Below are 14,792 nucleotides of genomic sequence, written 5' to 3'. Positions count from 1 at the left end.
TGATCTAGAATCAGCACAGAATAGACAACTTGACACCGATTGGCCGGATGTAAAAGGACACTGCGAGTCCTGCAGCTCGACTCCCAACAGACAGGATGTCAGCAGGGATGCCACAGCAAGGAGCCAAAATGTATAATTACCGTTGCAATTCGGCGCACACTGGAAGCCGTGTAAGGCATCAGATCGTCTGTGTCAGTTACTTTTTGAATCCCTGTCAATGCGGAGCAATTAACGCAGCAAACGGTTAAGATTTGATTAATCTTTGAAAAAAACGAAGAAGCCATTAAACCGATGATCTGTGTGATGTAGAGATAGCGCTGAAATTGAGGGCTAATAAGAAGTGATTTCTCATTTCAGATTAAGTACACGGACATCGAGAGTTTTCTGGTTACCCGCTTTCCAGGTGACTGAAGTCCAACAGGTTAAACTCTCTGTTGTCCTGAGAATGATAGATGGTGTCCACATCCTAAAAAAAGAGATGATAGACCCAGAAAGAGGAAGAAACATATTTAGAGGCTGAAGCAGCGACACTCTAAGATATTTTTATAGTCAATAGGAAATTGCTAAGCTCTTACCCACTGAACTTCCTCCTTACAAGATATGCCATTGTAGTCACACAGAGCTGCATAAGTCTCAGAGAAACCCCCTTAAAGAGAACGACAAGAACAAAATAAATGACAGAGTCAACCTTATTTCTCGGGTTCTTTGATGGTTCTTGTCCCTTGGAAAGAGAACCAATCAAAAAGCCATAGAGCAAAAACCCTAAAAGACTTCTGAGTTTACTTTGTTGTGTTTTGGTTTTAACCGGCCATATGGTTCCTAAAAGCTTCCCATGAATATTCAAAAAGTAAAAAATACATTTGATTTTATGTTCTTCAGATTGAAATCTTTAAATAATTTAATAGGGAACAAAAGAAATGCTGTGTACTGAGGGGCTGTGTGCAATCTGCCTAGACTTCACTGGGTTTCCTGTTTATCATCGCTAATTATTAATTTAACTTTTTTTACTCCTACTTGATCTTTATAAAAATAATCTATTGTGATTTTTCACTGTCTTCATCTTCAACCGCTGTGGCCCAACACGTGGCACAATTGTATATGATTTGTCAAAACTGACAAAGCGCTGTTTTGAAAACTAACTCAAAAGATGGTACAAATTAACCTCCTACTGTTTAATAGTACATTTGCTGTATATTTTATACTTAGACAGCAGGGTAAGAGGAGGAAAGATCAACATCTAGAGAGATCAATATTCAGTGCACAATGAAAAAATTATGAGGTTGTGCATGCGTAAACCATATACTTGCAGTTGTGTTTCTCACCGCATGCCCTTTGGGTCTCCACCGAACTCTCTGAGCTTGGAGAGAATTTCCGACTTCCGTCGGTAACGTCTCCATCTGCATGGAAGATAGAAGGACTGAGAGAAAGAAAGAGAAAGAGAAGATTTGTCAGTATCAGTATTTCAGTTATTCTGACCCAGCATTCAAACACCTGGCCAGAGAGCTGAAACAGAAAAATGAACTGGAGGGTTGAGAAGCGGCACGCAGAAAGTGTGCTATTATGCGCTGCATTAATCTCTTTCCTGTCTGAATATGAGAAAATCTCTCAATTAACTGCTTAGCAGTACCTCACACCCCTGCTGGTCCAGCAGATACTGCGTCCTATAGACAGTATTATTGATTCCACTGCATAAGATAAATTACATTAGCACCACACAATACTGTGCAAAGATTACCGATTTTAGATTTCTATCTTTGTGTAGCAAATACTGCTGCAGGTCTATTCTCAGCTAAAGACAAACCCACCATTGATCACTGGCCACTTTCAGAAAAACCACATCTATCGTTTATATTTAAAATACATGAAGTTATGAAAATAATTATAATATAACAATTCTATGATGTTTGAAGAGCCATCCATCCATTTGTTGGTTATTATTGCTTCTGGTTTGTGCATTTTAATTCGCAGAAATCCTACAAAGTACGCTTTAATATTTTTTTTTAATGCTGAAAAAGCAAAGATTGTGGAGGACCTGGGTGATTGTTTTGAAGATCACTGAACAGTCTATTGACTCATGACAAACAAGAAACCCTTAAACAACTAGGACTAAACATAAAAACTGTCATTGATTGTTTAGGTAACATCATACAGTTTTAAGAATCAGGGGTATGTAAACTTTTGAACTGGGCAATTTTTAGAAATTCTGTTATTATTCTTTAAAATAAACCTTAATTTTCCACAATCCTCTTTTTTCTCCAAACGTTTCAGTTTATTCCAGATTCTGCAAGGGGTGTGTAAACTTTTGAGCACAACTGTAAACAGATGGTTAAATATTTTGGTAAATACATTCTCAAAAAGTTTATGTTTCCAAAAAATATATAAACAAGTTTTTACAAAAAAAACAAACGATGGCAACACTGGATTTGCCTATATATTACATTCTCATTACAAGGTTTGTTTACATTTTACACTATTTTTGTAAAACAGAAAACAGAATCTGGACCTTTTTACACTGTCTCTATTATTGTGGTATAATTCATTTTAGAAAACCTAAGCTTTTGAAGGAATGCAAGTCTTTCCAGAAACACATTTGTTATGCTAGTTAAAAGTCTCTTCAGATCCTTGAAGCAATCACTAAGTGGTCAAAATAATGTATTATTATAAATATATTCTGTGGAAAGTGCAGGTCAGGACTGTAAAATGTCTAACCAATCATTGCATTCAGTCCTAATTTACCAACAAACGGTTCCCTCTCATCTAAGTGGGTGATTCTTGAACAAACTTCAAATGTGAACCAGACGTTTTGCTCTTTGGTCAAACATCTGTATCATCAAACTTACGTGTAGATGGAGTTGTTGAAGATTCGAGAGAGAGCAAAGTTGATGTGGCCAATCAGCTGATCCAGGTGGTCATTAGACTGCAGCCTTAGGGAGTACGTGGTCTTGTCTGTTTCTATGACAACCTTTAAAGGAAAGAACATGCTTTAGTGAAGCAAAACAATGGAGAGCCAGGAGTGATACGAGTGAGGCATTCTGGCCACAAAAAAATCAAATAATGGAGCTCTACTGACGCCACTAGTACCTGATTATCTGGGTGGGTGTTCATTGCTCGAATCTCCAAAAAGTTGAAGGTTTGTTCCACCTGAGGCGAAAATGAGCACTATGCTACATAAGTCATGCCTAATGAGATTACTTCAGTGGTTTGAGACGGAACAGCCAGGTGGTGTGTAATTGCCTACCGTACCTTGGTTGGTATCTTGGGGGACATGAGGTACAGCCGCCATGTTGCCAGAGCCTGAGAGACAAAAAAGGGGCCGATTCACAGTAAATAAAGTGCAAAATTAAGGCACATTACACTCAATTCCCAAAAAATAAACTTTTGTCATCATATATTCACCTTCATGATGTTCCAATTCTGTTTTACTGTGCAAGACAAGATATTGAGGAACACAGATGCTACAAAATTCCTTTTAAAGAAAGTCTCCACACTTACAGTAGTGGCCATATGTGTCCTCAAGGACAAAGAAAAACTTATAGGTCTTGCTAGAACAGTCTGATAGCAAAGTTTTAAATTACAAACTTAAAAGTTTCATAAAAATAATACATTGCAATAATACCACATATTCTTTCTTTTATTTTCATGATTAGACCTCTACCTCTGTTTCTACTAACTACAGTTGAAAGAAAAAGTATGTGAACCCTTTGGGCTTACTTGGATTTCTTCATAAATTGGTCATAAAATGTGTTCTGATCTTCATCTAAGTCACAACAATAGAGAAACACAGTCTGCTTAAACTAATACCGCACAAACATTATACGTTTTCATGTTTTTATTGAACACAACATGTAAACATTCATAGTGCAGGGTGGAAAAAGTATGTGACCCTTTGGGTTTAATAACTGGTTGACCCTCCTTTGGCAGCAATAACCTCAACCAAACGTTTCCTAGAGTTGCAGATCTGACCTGCACAACGGTCAGGAGATATTTTGGACCATTCCTCTTTACAAAAGTGTTTCAGTTCAGCAATATTCTTGGGATGTCTGGTGTGAATCGCTCTCTTGAGGTCATGCCACAGCATCTCAATCGGGTTGATGTCAGGACTCTGACTGGGCCACTCCAGAAGGCGTATTTTCTTCTGTTGAAGCCATTCTGTTGTTGATTTACTTCTATGCTTTGGGTCGTTGTCCTGTTGCATCGTCCATCCTCTGTTAAGCTTCAGTTGTGGACAGATGGTCTTAAGTTTTCCTGCAAAATGTCTTGATAAACTTTGGAATTCATTTTTCCATCGATGACAGTAATCCGTCCTGGGCCTGAGGCAGCAAAGCAGCCCCAAACCATGATGCCCCCTCCACCATATTTCACAGTTGGGATGAGGTTTTGATGTTGGTGTGCTGTCCCTTTTGTTCTCCACACATAGCGTTGTGTGTTCCTTCCAAACAACTCAATTTTGGTTTCATCTGTCCACAGAATGTTTTGCCAGTAGTGCTGTGGAACATCCAGGTGCTCTTTTGCAAACTTCAAACATGCTGCAATGTTTTTTTTGGACAGCAGTGGCTTTCTCCGTGGTGTCCTCCCATGAAGTCCATTCTTGTTTAATGTTTTCCTTATTGTAGATTTGTCAACAAAAATGTTAGCATGTGCCAGAGATTTCTGTAAGTGTTTAGCTGACACTCTAGGATTCTTCTTCACCTCATTGAGCATTCTGCGCTGTGCTCTTGCAGTCATCTTTACAGGACGACCACGCCTAGGGAGTGTAGCAACAGTGCTGAACTTTCTCCATTTGTAGACAATCTGTCTTACTGTGGACACATGGACATCAAGGCTTTTAGATATACTTTTGTAGCCCTTTCCAGCTTTATGTATGTCAACAATTCTTGATCGTAGGTCTTCTGAGAGCTCTTTTGTGCGAGGCATGGTTCACATCAGACAACGCTTCTTCAGAACAGCAAACTCAAAACTGGTGTGTGTTTTTTATTGGACAGGCCAGCTTTAATCAACACATCCAATCTCATCACATTGATTGGATCCCAGGTTGGCTGACTCCTGGCTCCAATTAGCTCTTGGAGAAGTCATTAGCCTAGGGTTTCACATACTTTTTCCACCCTGCACTATGAATGTTTACATGTTGTGTTCAATAAAAACATGGAAACGTATAATGTTTGTGCGGTATTAGTTTAAGCAGACTGTGTTTCTCTATTGTTGTGACTGAGATGAAGATCAGAACACATTTTATGACCAATTTATGAAGAAATCCAAGTAAGCCCAAAGGGTTCACATACTTTTTCTTTCAACTGTATATGCATGTAAATCCGCATTGCAACAATTTAAATTTGTAAAAGGCGCTATAATTTTTTTTTTTTTAACTTGCAATATTTCAGTCACATAAGAACAAGTCCTACCGGAATGGGAAAGGATATATTTCTCTTAAACGGCTGTCTAAGGTCACAAGACAACATAGTACGGACCAAAAATGAAACCCTAAACCATTGAAAATATCACTTTTTGTGTCTCTTTAAGATTCCACCAGCATTTACAACCTATAACAGAATTGAGGGTGTAGCTGTCTTTCCAAAGCATACCAAAAAGCACAGTAAACATTATATAACTCCTAAAGCATCAAAACAGGAAGTTTAGGTGATTATTTCTTCTTCTGGCCTGCTGGCAAATCGACACTCTTCACTCTCAAAACCCAGCATGACTAGTTTCTTGTTTGCTGTCCGTTACATAACACAAATGGATTTATAAGAGTGGTAAGACCGAAGCTTTCGAAATAATGACTCATAATTGAGTTCTATAACAAAGTTCTGGGACCGACTATTTACACATTGTGCTTTTACAAGTGTTTGTGAAGATAGACACAGAAAGAAGCAGAGAAAGGGTTTATGTGATGTCTGGGGATTATACGTAGAAACATGAAAGTAATCCAGTGCTATATTTTTAGGGCGAGTAAGAAAAGGAGGAGGAAAAAAAGGGTGTAAGAAATAGCACAGTCAGGTCTGGAGAACCTCTCCATCTCATTCATTATGGAAGATCTTTATTAGCATACTCTCTTCTGCAGTCAGCCCCTTCAATGCACCTTCAAAACATCGCTACATATTTTTCACCATCTAAACATCTCTCCTTTATCCGACGTTCTCATCCTGTTCTACTTTCTTGTATAATCCACTATGTATCCACTCAAATTCGCTCTTTTCCTTCATCTTATGTCAAACTATAATTTGGTTCTCATCTACTGTTGCCTCGAAGCTTTGCAGCACCCCTACCCCCTGTCACCTAGCCCCCCTGCTTTCTTATTCTCTTCGCTTATTTCATTCTTTTTCTGCCCTGTCAGTTTCGATTCCTCTAGGTCTTCTCCAATGTATTACTAATGGCACCCCACCGAGGCGAAAAAGAAAGATTGAGATCCCAGATTTTCTCTTAATAAAGACTTCATATGGGCCTCCCTTGCCTATTATTCAGCATAAAAGTTTTGGCGTCTCAAAGAAAAGAAAGTTACAGATGCTTTGTCCTCGCAAATGACACACAGAGGCCGGTTTCAGTGACTGTTAGCCAGATTGCTTCTTCATAAAATCTCATATAGATAGGTTTCTCAAGAAATACGATGAAGATGAATCAAGTGCGAGCAGACTGAAAGAGGAAAGAAAAGTCGGCTTGGGCATCAAAAAAGTGTTGTCTGCTCATCAAAGGATTTGCTATCAAAGGAAGCAGACACAAAAGATCAGCATGTAAACAGACACATTAATAATTAAACCCCACTGGTGTGTTTGGACTTGACCGACTTTAGATGAACTGTACGCAGATGGATGGAAGATGGGGTCCCCCCCAATTAAAGACTGAACTGAAATAGATCAAAGATCGCCTAACACATTGCATGGGTGGGGACCGTGGCTCATTGCATGCTAATGAATGCGGCAGTTAAGCTACGATGCACATTACTCTCTCCGCTGTCAAACACAGACGGAATGTATCGTCCGGCATATAATGATAGCACCATTAGTATTCATTAATGAATCCCGGCACCATTGATCAAGAATTTTCACAAAGTTAGCTGTGAGGAAATCGACAGCAATAACGTCCTCAAAGTGGGGGTCGGAGGTCATCCGGTCTGAACGAGACAGCCACCCACTCATTAAAGCCCTTTCATCCAGTTATAACAAATAGCCAATCACAGAAAAGGGGGAGAAAGAGAGGGTAGAACTTCAGTCCGTGGCTTTCATATACCATTCAAGCCTAGAGGGATCAGACCTTCAACACTTGCTCTAAAAATCCCGCTACCTCTAACCTACGACATCAAAGAACCAGAGATACAAGGATATGTGTGAGGGAGGGTAGATGTGTGTGTGTGCAGAAGGTTTATATTAATCATAAGATGTCAGGGATCTGGCTTGACACTTCAAACGCAACCCATAATTCAAAGGGTTGTTGGGGACACGTCAGCATCGAGCCCAGGAGACTCAAAAAGAGCAGCAGATTGCTCCAAACATGTTTTTGCCTAAGCTCACAGACATAGCACACGTACTGGCAGCCTAAACAGCCTGTCTGTACGCTGGTATCATTGACTAAGACGGACCCAATTCGCTTGTCAGGCTGTGCGAGGGAAAGGAAGAGCATGTGTCTGCTCCTGCGGCGGCTGTTGCACTTAACTTGAGAGGGGGGAGAGATGAGAGGAATGAAGAGTGAGAAAGGGAGGATAGAAAGAAGAACGGATGAGGGCTAAAACGACGTATGCTTGAGATGTACTGATGATTAAAAGTCTCGATATCAAAGCTGCTCTGTAACTAAACTAAAAGAAAGAAAGAAAGAAAGAAGACTCTTATTGGTTATAAAACATCTTGGTTTAAAAACTTATGTATATTCACTTGAATTTTCTTCTATTTTCAAATGAGTTTTTTTTCATTGCCTCAAAAATAATAACAACGGCACAGTTAAATGTTACCCAAAACTGTGATTTGGCTACATCGACTTCTATTCGAAGCATCCTCAAGCACAGCAGGCATTATGACGGTCACAGATGGATGCTTTAAATATAACCGAGCTGAATAGTTACGAAAAAATAAGTAAAATAAGCATAATTCATGTGGTTTCAAGTGCAAATTCTTGATTCCCATGTATGAATCTACAAACTCTGCATCACAAGCTTTGAATTTTTGAGTGAACTATGCCCTGAAAGGAACAATGTGGAAATTTTAGCAGCATCTAATGGTGAGGTTACGAATTGCAACCAAAGGCTCACTCCACCCCTCCCTTTCGAAGCACTTTGGCAACGGACCTAGGACAAACCTGTGACCACATTTTCACTTTGTTCCTGAATGAGATAACGTATTTACGAAACGAGCTTTGCAGAAGCTTACAGTTTGTAGAAACAACATGAATTCCATGTAAGGGGACCCGTGGTGTAGATAGAAATAGCTCATTCTAAGGTAATAAAATCATAACGCTTCATTATGTAAGGTTTTTATACAGCTTTGCAGACATAGTTATGTAAAATATATCGCATTTCTGTCAATATATCCTCCAAAAAATGACACACCGGACCTGAAAGTGTGGAAAAATGGAGAAAATAAACGATAAACATTGAAAGATAAAATGGACTGATATAGCATTATTTGTTCATACAAAATAATTAGATACCTCAATAATATCGTCACTCTGAATTCTTTCGGCCACAATAGGGTAAAAGGCTAAAAGCCCTACTTCACAGCACAGAACAGAAGGAAAACTTGTCACACCATATCGACTTTCTGATTAACATTATGCCAACTCTCTGTATCGCTCTCGCTTTGGATCTTGGCAGTCACATCACCTCTGCCCCGCTGCAGTGACCCCCCCACCCCCCTCCCCCCGCAACAGTCATTGCCTCAAAATATCTCTACAGGTTATCCTGGCACTGCTGGCTTCCCTTCGGCACCTTGTATCACATTTCCAATTGTTATTGGCTGGCTCTAGTATCAGGATGCAGCAAGTGTACAACTCTGAGATACTTTTGAGATCATTACCTCAAGCGATTCATTCATGCTTCTTGTTAGTTCAACAGTTTGAGCTCATTACCGCAAGCAATGCATCCATAATTCTTGTTAGTTATAATAATTAAGGATTTTTAACAATATAAACAATATCTGAATAAAAATGAGCCATATGCAGCAACAGTCATAAAATGAAGGAATGCTGGAACAAATTCATCACTTTTTTTGTAGTATGTCATGTATCAGTGCAAGAGCTATTAGGGGATGCTATTAAAGGACACCTTTGAGACAATTCTAAAAAACAGTGAATTTAAACTTAAGCTCGCTCTTTCTGGCAGATAAAAAGCTGTTTGACTTGGGCAAGGTCACCTCTCCGCCTCAATGAGCCATGTGAGTTTGCGTGGTGGTGCGGACAGCTTCGGTTTAAGAAAGTCTTCACATCAGTCACCGCGTAGATCAGAGCCGGTAATTGGCCTATTATTCTACTGGAGACGGAAAACTGAAGTGACAGGCTGAGGTAAATAATTGAAGTGAAAGAAAAAGGCAACATTCGAGGTTTCAAATAAACTGATTTCCTCTGCTGCCCCCCACCCCCTTATAGTGCCCCCTCGCAAGCCTCTCCCTGGTGTATTCATGTTCACCAAGTCTAGCTTTTATCTTCTCCCCTATTCCAACATCACACCATCTCTCTCTGATGCGGGGGCCACAAAATATAAGTATGTGTGTTTATGTACATAAGGCTGTGTGATTTGTAACTGGATGTGTATGAAAGATAGCGTTTTGAGAAAAATATTTTAAGCACTCTGGCTTGCGGCTTTGTGCTGATGTCTTGCTGAGAGTTCTACACAGCTGTATCGGGGACAATGATGTGCGTGCATGTGTGTGTGTGTGTGTATTTGATGTGAAGATGAGGGAGGGTGTGTTTGTAGGCTGGTAGGCAGTTGGCAAGCAACCCCACACACACACAGACAAAGACCCTTGGGGTAAGAGAGTGAAGAATGACAGACCATGAGTAAAGATTGATTGGGATTGAGTGTTTGTGTGTGTGTGTGTGTGTGTGTGTGTGTGTGTGTGTGGGTGGGTGTGTTAGTATGTCTGAAATTTCATGTTTACACTGCAAATGCTGCATCATTGATGCATATAATAAGCATCACCATTTACACTATCTAGGTAGTTGACAAATAAACCATAGACTATATGTGTCTTCTGGTGTGAAAGCAAAAATGTACATGATTTATGTTGTTATTTATAGCATAAAATAGCACAAGAGATATGTATCTGCATTGTTAGTCTTTTCTAAATTTTTAAGACATGAACGGTTTATTTGTCAACTACCACAGAGCAATAAATATGCATAGATGTGGTTTACACAAATACGGCCTGCATTTCTGTCAAAACAATCATTACGTTTGTGAATCTGTTTGGTGACACTGTATCGGCAAAGAAATGACACACTTACTATTTTTTGGTCTTTGCACCCAATTTCTACCCATTCACGATCACAAGCACATTAAACTTAAAAACACACTTGACATCAATCTGACAGCAAGTCTGAGCAAAACACAAAATTGTGTGGAACAGAACGTGACAGAAAAAGCAACAAGAATGAGACGAGAGACTGCAGAGGGGAGGGCTGAATAAGACGCTAATAGATATGGACAGAGTCGAAAAGAGGAAAAGAAACACAAAGGCGGAGAGTCAGAAAAAGACACAGAGGAGAGTGAAAAGAGAGTGGCGGAGAGGGGTAGAGGTTAAAAAATATATTTTTGGGTCAACTATGCCTCTATCAGCTAATGCTTAAAATAGAAGCAAGAAATGGGTTTGTCTAACTCTGTCAACATCGGTCCATCGACACTCAAAGAAAATGAGTTTGATACCTCACCTAAGAGAATGCCACCATCCTGGCTCTCTTTTAGTGTGTGTGTGAATGCAGCTTGATCTTGATGATTAATTGTGTTTTGTGGCTCCAGAACCTGGCATAACAAGTTTCTCTTTCAATGGTCTTCGAGTGGCACACACACAAACACCAACACCTCTGTTCTCGCCCATCACGTGTAGCCTACATCTCAAATACTACCTCCAGAGTCTGTCTCACACTTTCTTTCCCACCGACACCGAGTTACAATGGCCACAGTAATACTCACAGCTCAGCAGGGGTCTGCTCTCCAACGTTTTCTATTTGTGTGTGTGTGTGTGTGTGTGTGTGTGTGTGTGTGTGTGTACGCACCGTCACACTTACATTGCTTTTTATCATTGATTCCATTGCACATTCTCCAAATGGACTTGGCAAAAACAACCAAAGCAGCAGGCAGTAAACACAGCACACCATTACAAAGGAGGAAAGGTTAAGACTTAGGCTCATTGTTTTTGTTATTGCTGAATATGAATATAGCGCAGGAAAGAGTGGATGCACACATTCGCCCAACATTGATGGATTTTTAAGGATGCATACGCAGGGAAACATCAACCATTATAACCGGAGAGGTTGATTTCCCCTTAAAGAAATTTTTCCCCTCGCTAATTGAGAAATAATCATTTGTTTGGTTGGCGTAAAAATGACATAAAACAACGACTTTAAGACCAAGAAGGACCCTCTGCTGATCGGTTGCATGCGGAGTAGACTGAACAAACTTGAAGACCACACGCAATAATGCTACTATAACTTGCACCTGCTTAAATCAGTTCGAACTGGGTCAATGTTACATTGTCTAATTAATATGCATAAGCCAAGCTGAAAATGCTTCCCACCTTCTTTTCAGATGGTGACTCTGGTCTGAATGAAGAAGTTAAATATAATGTCTTACCAGAATCCGATCTTCTGACTTGCCACTCTTGTTCTCTACTTTGATAGCTCTCACTAACTTGATTGATGTTTTGTCGATAATTCGTCTGATGCTGTCTGCAGAACAGAAACACAAGCTATTAACAACCAGAGATTCACATTTCTTAGAACCACAAGCATGCAGGGTTGAAAATGCCTCCATTACTTCCATGTCTCAATTTTAGACATTGTCCAGTTATGTATACAAAATACAAAAAGCAAAGAAATGCACAGAAATTAAAAGCATCTCAAGATGTCCTTCAAAGCAATTGTGTGAAATAAAACAAACATAAATGCTTCTCGCTTATACAAACAGATTCATCTGATCTAATTCTTGCAATAATCAGTTTATACTTTTACTGAGAAAAATGAATGGGAATGAGGAAGACATCAGAGTGAGCACAGAAAAGATCAAAGTAAGACAAACACACAGACAGTTAATTCAGACGTAATCAACTTTAATCTGCGTAAAACCCGATCACGGAATGCTGGCCGCTCCGACTCACGCTAAGAAGAGCACAGGGCCAAACTAGAGCACACGTTTCCATTACAGTGAGTCACGGAGAGATACATAAATGGGGTAGGGATATGTAAATGCGGACGAAGAGAGAAGAAAGGAGATGAAAAGAATAAAACAAATGGAGTAGGAGCGAGATGGAGATCAGATGAAAGAAGGGCTGCTGGGATAGAGAAAGAGAGAGAGAGACATAGCACACTTGAGAGTTTGCCAAACAATAAAACTCCCCTTCTTATTAGGGGAATGCAAAGACTGCTGTGTTTTTGCAGTGCAGCATTTCTCCGCCTCCATACATTATAATAAGGGAGTTATATTTACTGGAGATCAGAACTTTAGGGTGAAAGTTATATATGGTCAACTGTAGCTCAATTGGTAAAGCACTTTGTTAGCAGCACAAAGGTTGCGGGTTCAACTCACAGGGAACATAAAAAGAATGCAGCCTATGCTTTGCATGCACTGTATCACTTTGTATAAAAGCGTCTACCAAATGCATAAAGCAAGTTTGAAATTACTAGTTTGTAACTTAACATTAAATGTATAGGCTATACCGTGGACTTGGATTATTATCCTGCATGTAGGCTAATGTTAATACATGAAGTGTGCCATGCGCACTGCTATGGCATGTCATCTCATTTACCCATCTACAGTTTTGTCATTCTAATAAAACGCTCATTTTGAATTGAATGAGTGAGGAAAAGAGAGAGAGGATGTAGAGATCGAGCAAGACCTAGAGAGTTGCACAGTAGCCTAAATACTGGGTTCGTAATAGGGATTAATTACCAAAGGAAGATAATAACGTGTGAGGGTAATTAACACTGAGAGGGCTCCAAATGTCAAACTGCTACTGTGCTCCCTCAAAGATGGTGATGGTGCGTGTGTAGTGCGTGTGTTTTCAGCCAGTCCGGTGAGTGAGTGATGTGCAGTCTTTCTGCGAACTTGCGTCAGCAGGAATACGTGAATGTGAAAAAAAATCAGAAAGTATAACTCATATTTTGAGACGCATCAAATGGACACACGCACGCAAACACCGCAGCCAAACGCGCACGCACACAGATCGATCTTCACAGATACGGTCCTTAGAATACAGACATGGTGTGACTGTAAACATAAAAAACACCGTAAGCACACAAATAGAACGCATTATTTCCCCTCTATAAATCACATTCCGCATATGTTTATATATATATATATACACACCTCCACAAATCCGTTATAATACATAACATTCTGCGCTCGTGTCGATATCACACCGCTTAAAACGCGTGGCGTAACGCGCGCAACCAATCCCACCGCGCTCGTGCCGAATGTCAGGTAAGAATAAGGAAAAAAAACTAGCTGTCGGGTTTTAATCACCTGTCATTTCCCGGCTCACGTTGAGAAAAGCACCCGCAACGGTGTCTTTCGATGCCATGCCGTCCAGCGCCCCTTTCCTCTTCCTTATCCTTATCAAGCAGGAGCAGCTTTAATGCGCGCGCTCTCTCTCTCTCCCTGAGCTGATGCCTATAAACATATCGTACTGAAGAGAGCTAGTGAGGGGAGGAGGGCATTCGAGACGAGTTCACACAAACCTGTGCATATATGCAAAGCGATGAATTATCATAATAAAATCTTGTAATCTGAATAGCCTACTCAGAAATGTCTCTGAAATTAATAAATGGGTCAATATATAATTGAGGGAGTTTTCATGTCCATGAGATTTATCTCGCAAACATGCTTATTAAAATAAAAATTTAAAAGTCTTCAGTGTTCTTCATGATCTTGTCTTTACAAACTCCATAGTTAATTATTATGGAAATAATCATTTATTTATAAAAATTTACTAGATATCCCTAAAATGTCAACTAAATAACCGTCCGAAATGAATTACAACCACAATCTCATTACCTAAAAAAACATTTTAAAAACTTATTCAAAAACAGTTTTAATTATATTATTTACATTTAGTTGAGGTAATTGTGAAGAATGTGTCTTTTTGGGCAATTTGTCACATTTTCAATAGAAATTGACAAATTGAATATGTGTCCGAGAAGTCGCTGTCATCTAAGTTATCCATAGCAAATAAACCCCTCAAGGAAGAGTGTGTTTTCCAAATCACATGAACTGCTCTACATGATGTCATTTCCTCCTGAAGAGAAAACTAGCAAGACTCCAAGGTATGTTATCCCTCCACATTTTCAGTTATTTCACCTAAAGTAGTGCTTGGGGCAAATGTGTACTTATCATATGTCAACAATGTTACTACAATGAATTCATAAATAACTTTGAATTTCAATTTTACTCAGTTGTACATATAATATTTAGAAGAACCTCTCCGTAAAATGCCATGTGGTGTCTGGTGCTAGGCAATCATTTTGATTTTATCCCTAAAAACAGCAAAAATGTCAACTAGGTTACCAGTCACCTATGTTACTCTGCAAATGTAACTTAGTTGACCAAGAGTTACATAGTTGACATTCATGACATGTTCTTATAGTTTTCAGGAGTTCATTTA

At 39.5% G+C, this 14,792-nt stretch overlaps 1 protein-coding gene across 4 annotated transcripts in view; it reads right to left on the bottom strand.

Moving 5' to 3' along the window:
* carmil3 (capping protein regulator and myosin 1 linker 3) overlaps positions 1-13,780 on the bottom strand; it is a 49,635-nt gene extending 35,855 nt beyond the window's left edge. For all 4 annotated transcript variants that reach the window (XM_056744118.1, XM_056744120.1, XM_056744116.1 and 1 more), the window contains exons 1-8: positions 13,655-13,780; positions 11,768-11,862; positions 3,244-3,294; positions 3,082-3,141; positions 2,841-2,962; positions 1,323-1,417; positions 576-646; positions 393-466 (exon numbers count right to left, since the gene is read on the bottom strand). In XM_056744118.1, the coding sequence (XP_056600096.1) occupies positions 393-466; positions 576-646; positions 1,323-1,417; positions 2,841-2,962; positions 3,082-3,141; positions 3,244-3,294; positions 11,768-11,862; positions 13,655-13,712 (626 nt within the window). In that variant the 5' untranslated portion in view covers positions 13,713-13,780. The remainder of the gene's footprint in view (positions 1-392; positions 467-575; positions 647-1,322; positions 1,418-2,840; positions 2,963-3,081; positions 3,142-3,243; positions 3,295-11,767; positions 11,863-13,654) is intronic.
* Positions 13,781-14,792: the final 1,012 nt, after the last annotated feature.

Source organism: Triplophysa dalaica, chromosome 3, assembly GCF_015846415.1.
Source record: "Triplophysa dalaica isolate WHDGS20190420 chromosome 3, ASM1584641v1, whole genome shotgun sequence".
In the NCBI taxonomy this organism is placed as follows: Eukaryota; Metazoa; Chordata; class Actinopteri; order Cypriniformes; family Nemacheilidae; genus Triplophysa; species Triplophysa dalaica.
The sequence above is the reverse complement of the archived record's forward strand: the minus strand, read 5'-3'. Positions and strand labels throughout refer to the sequence as shown.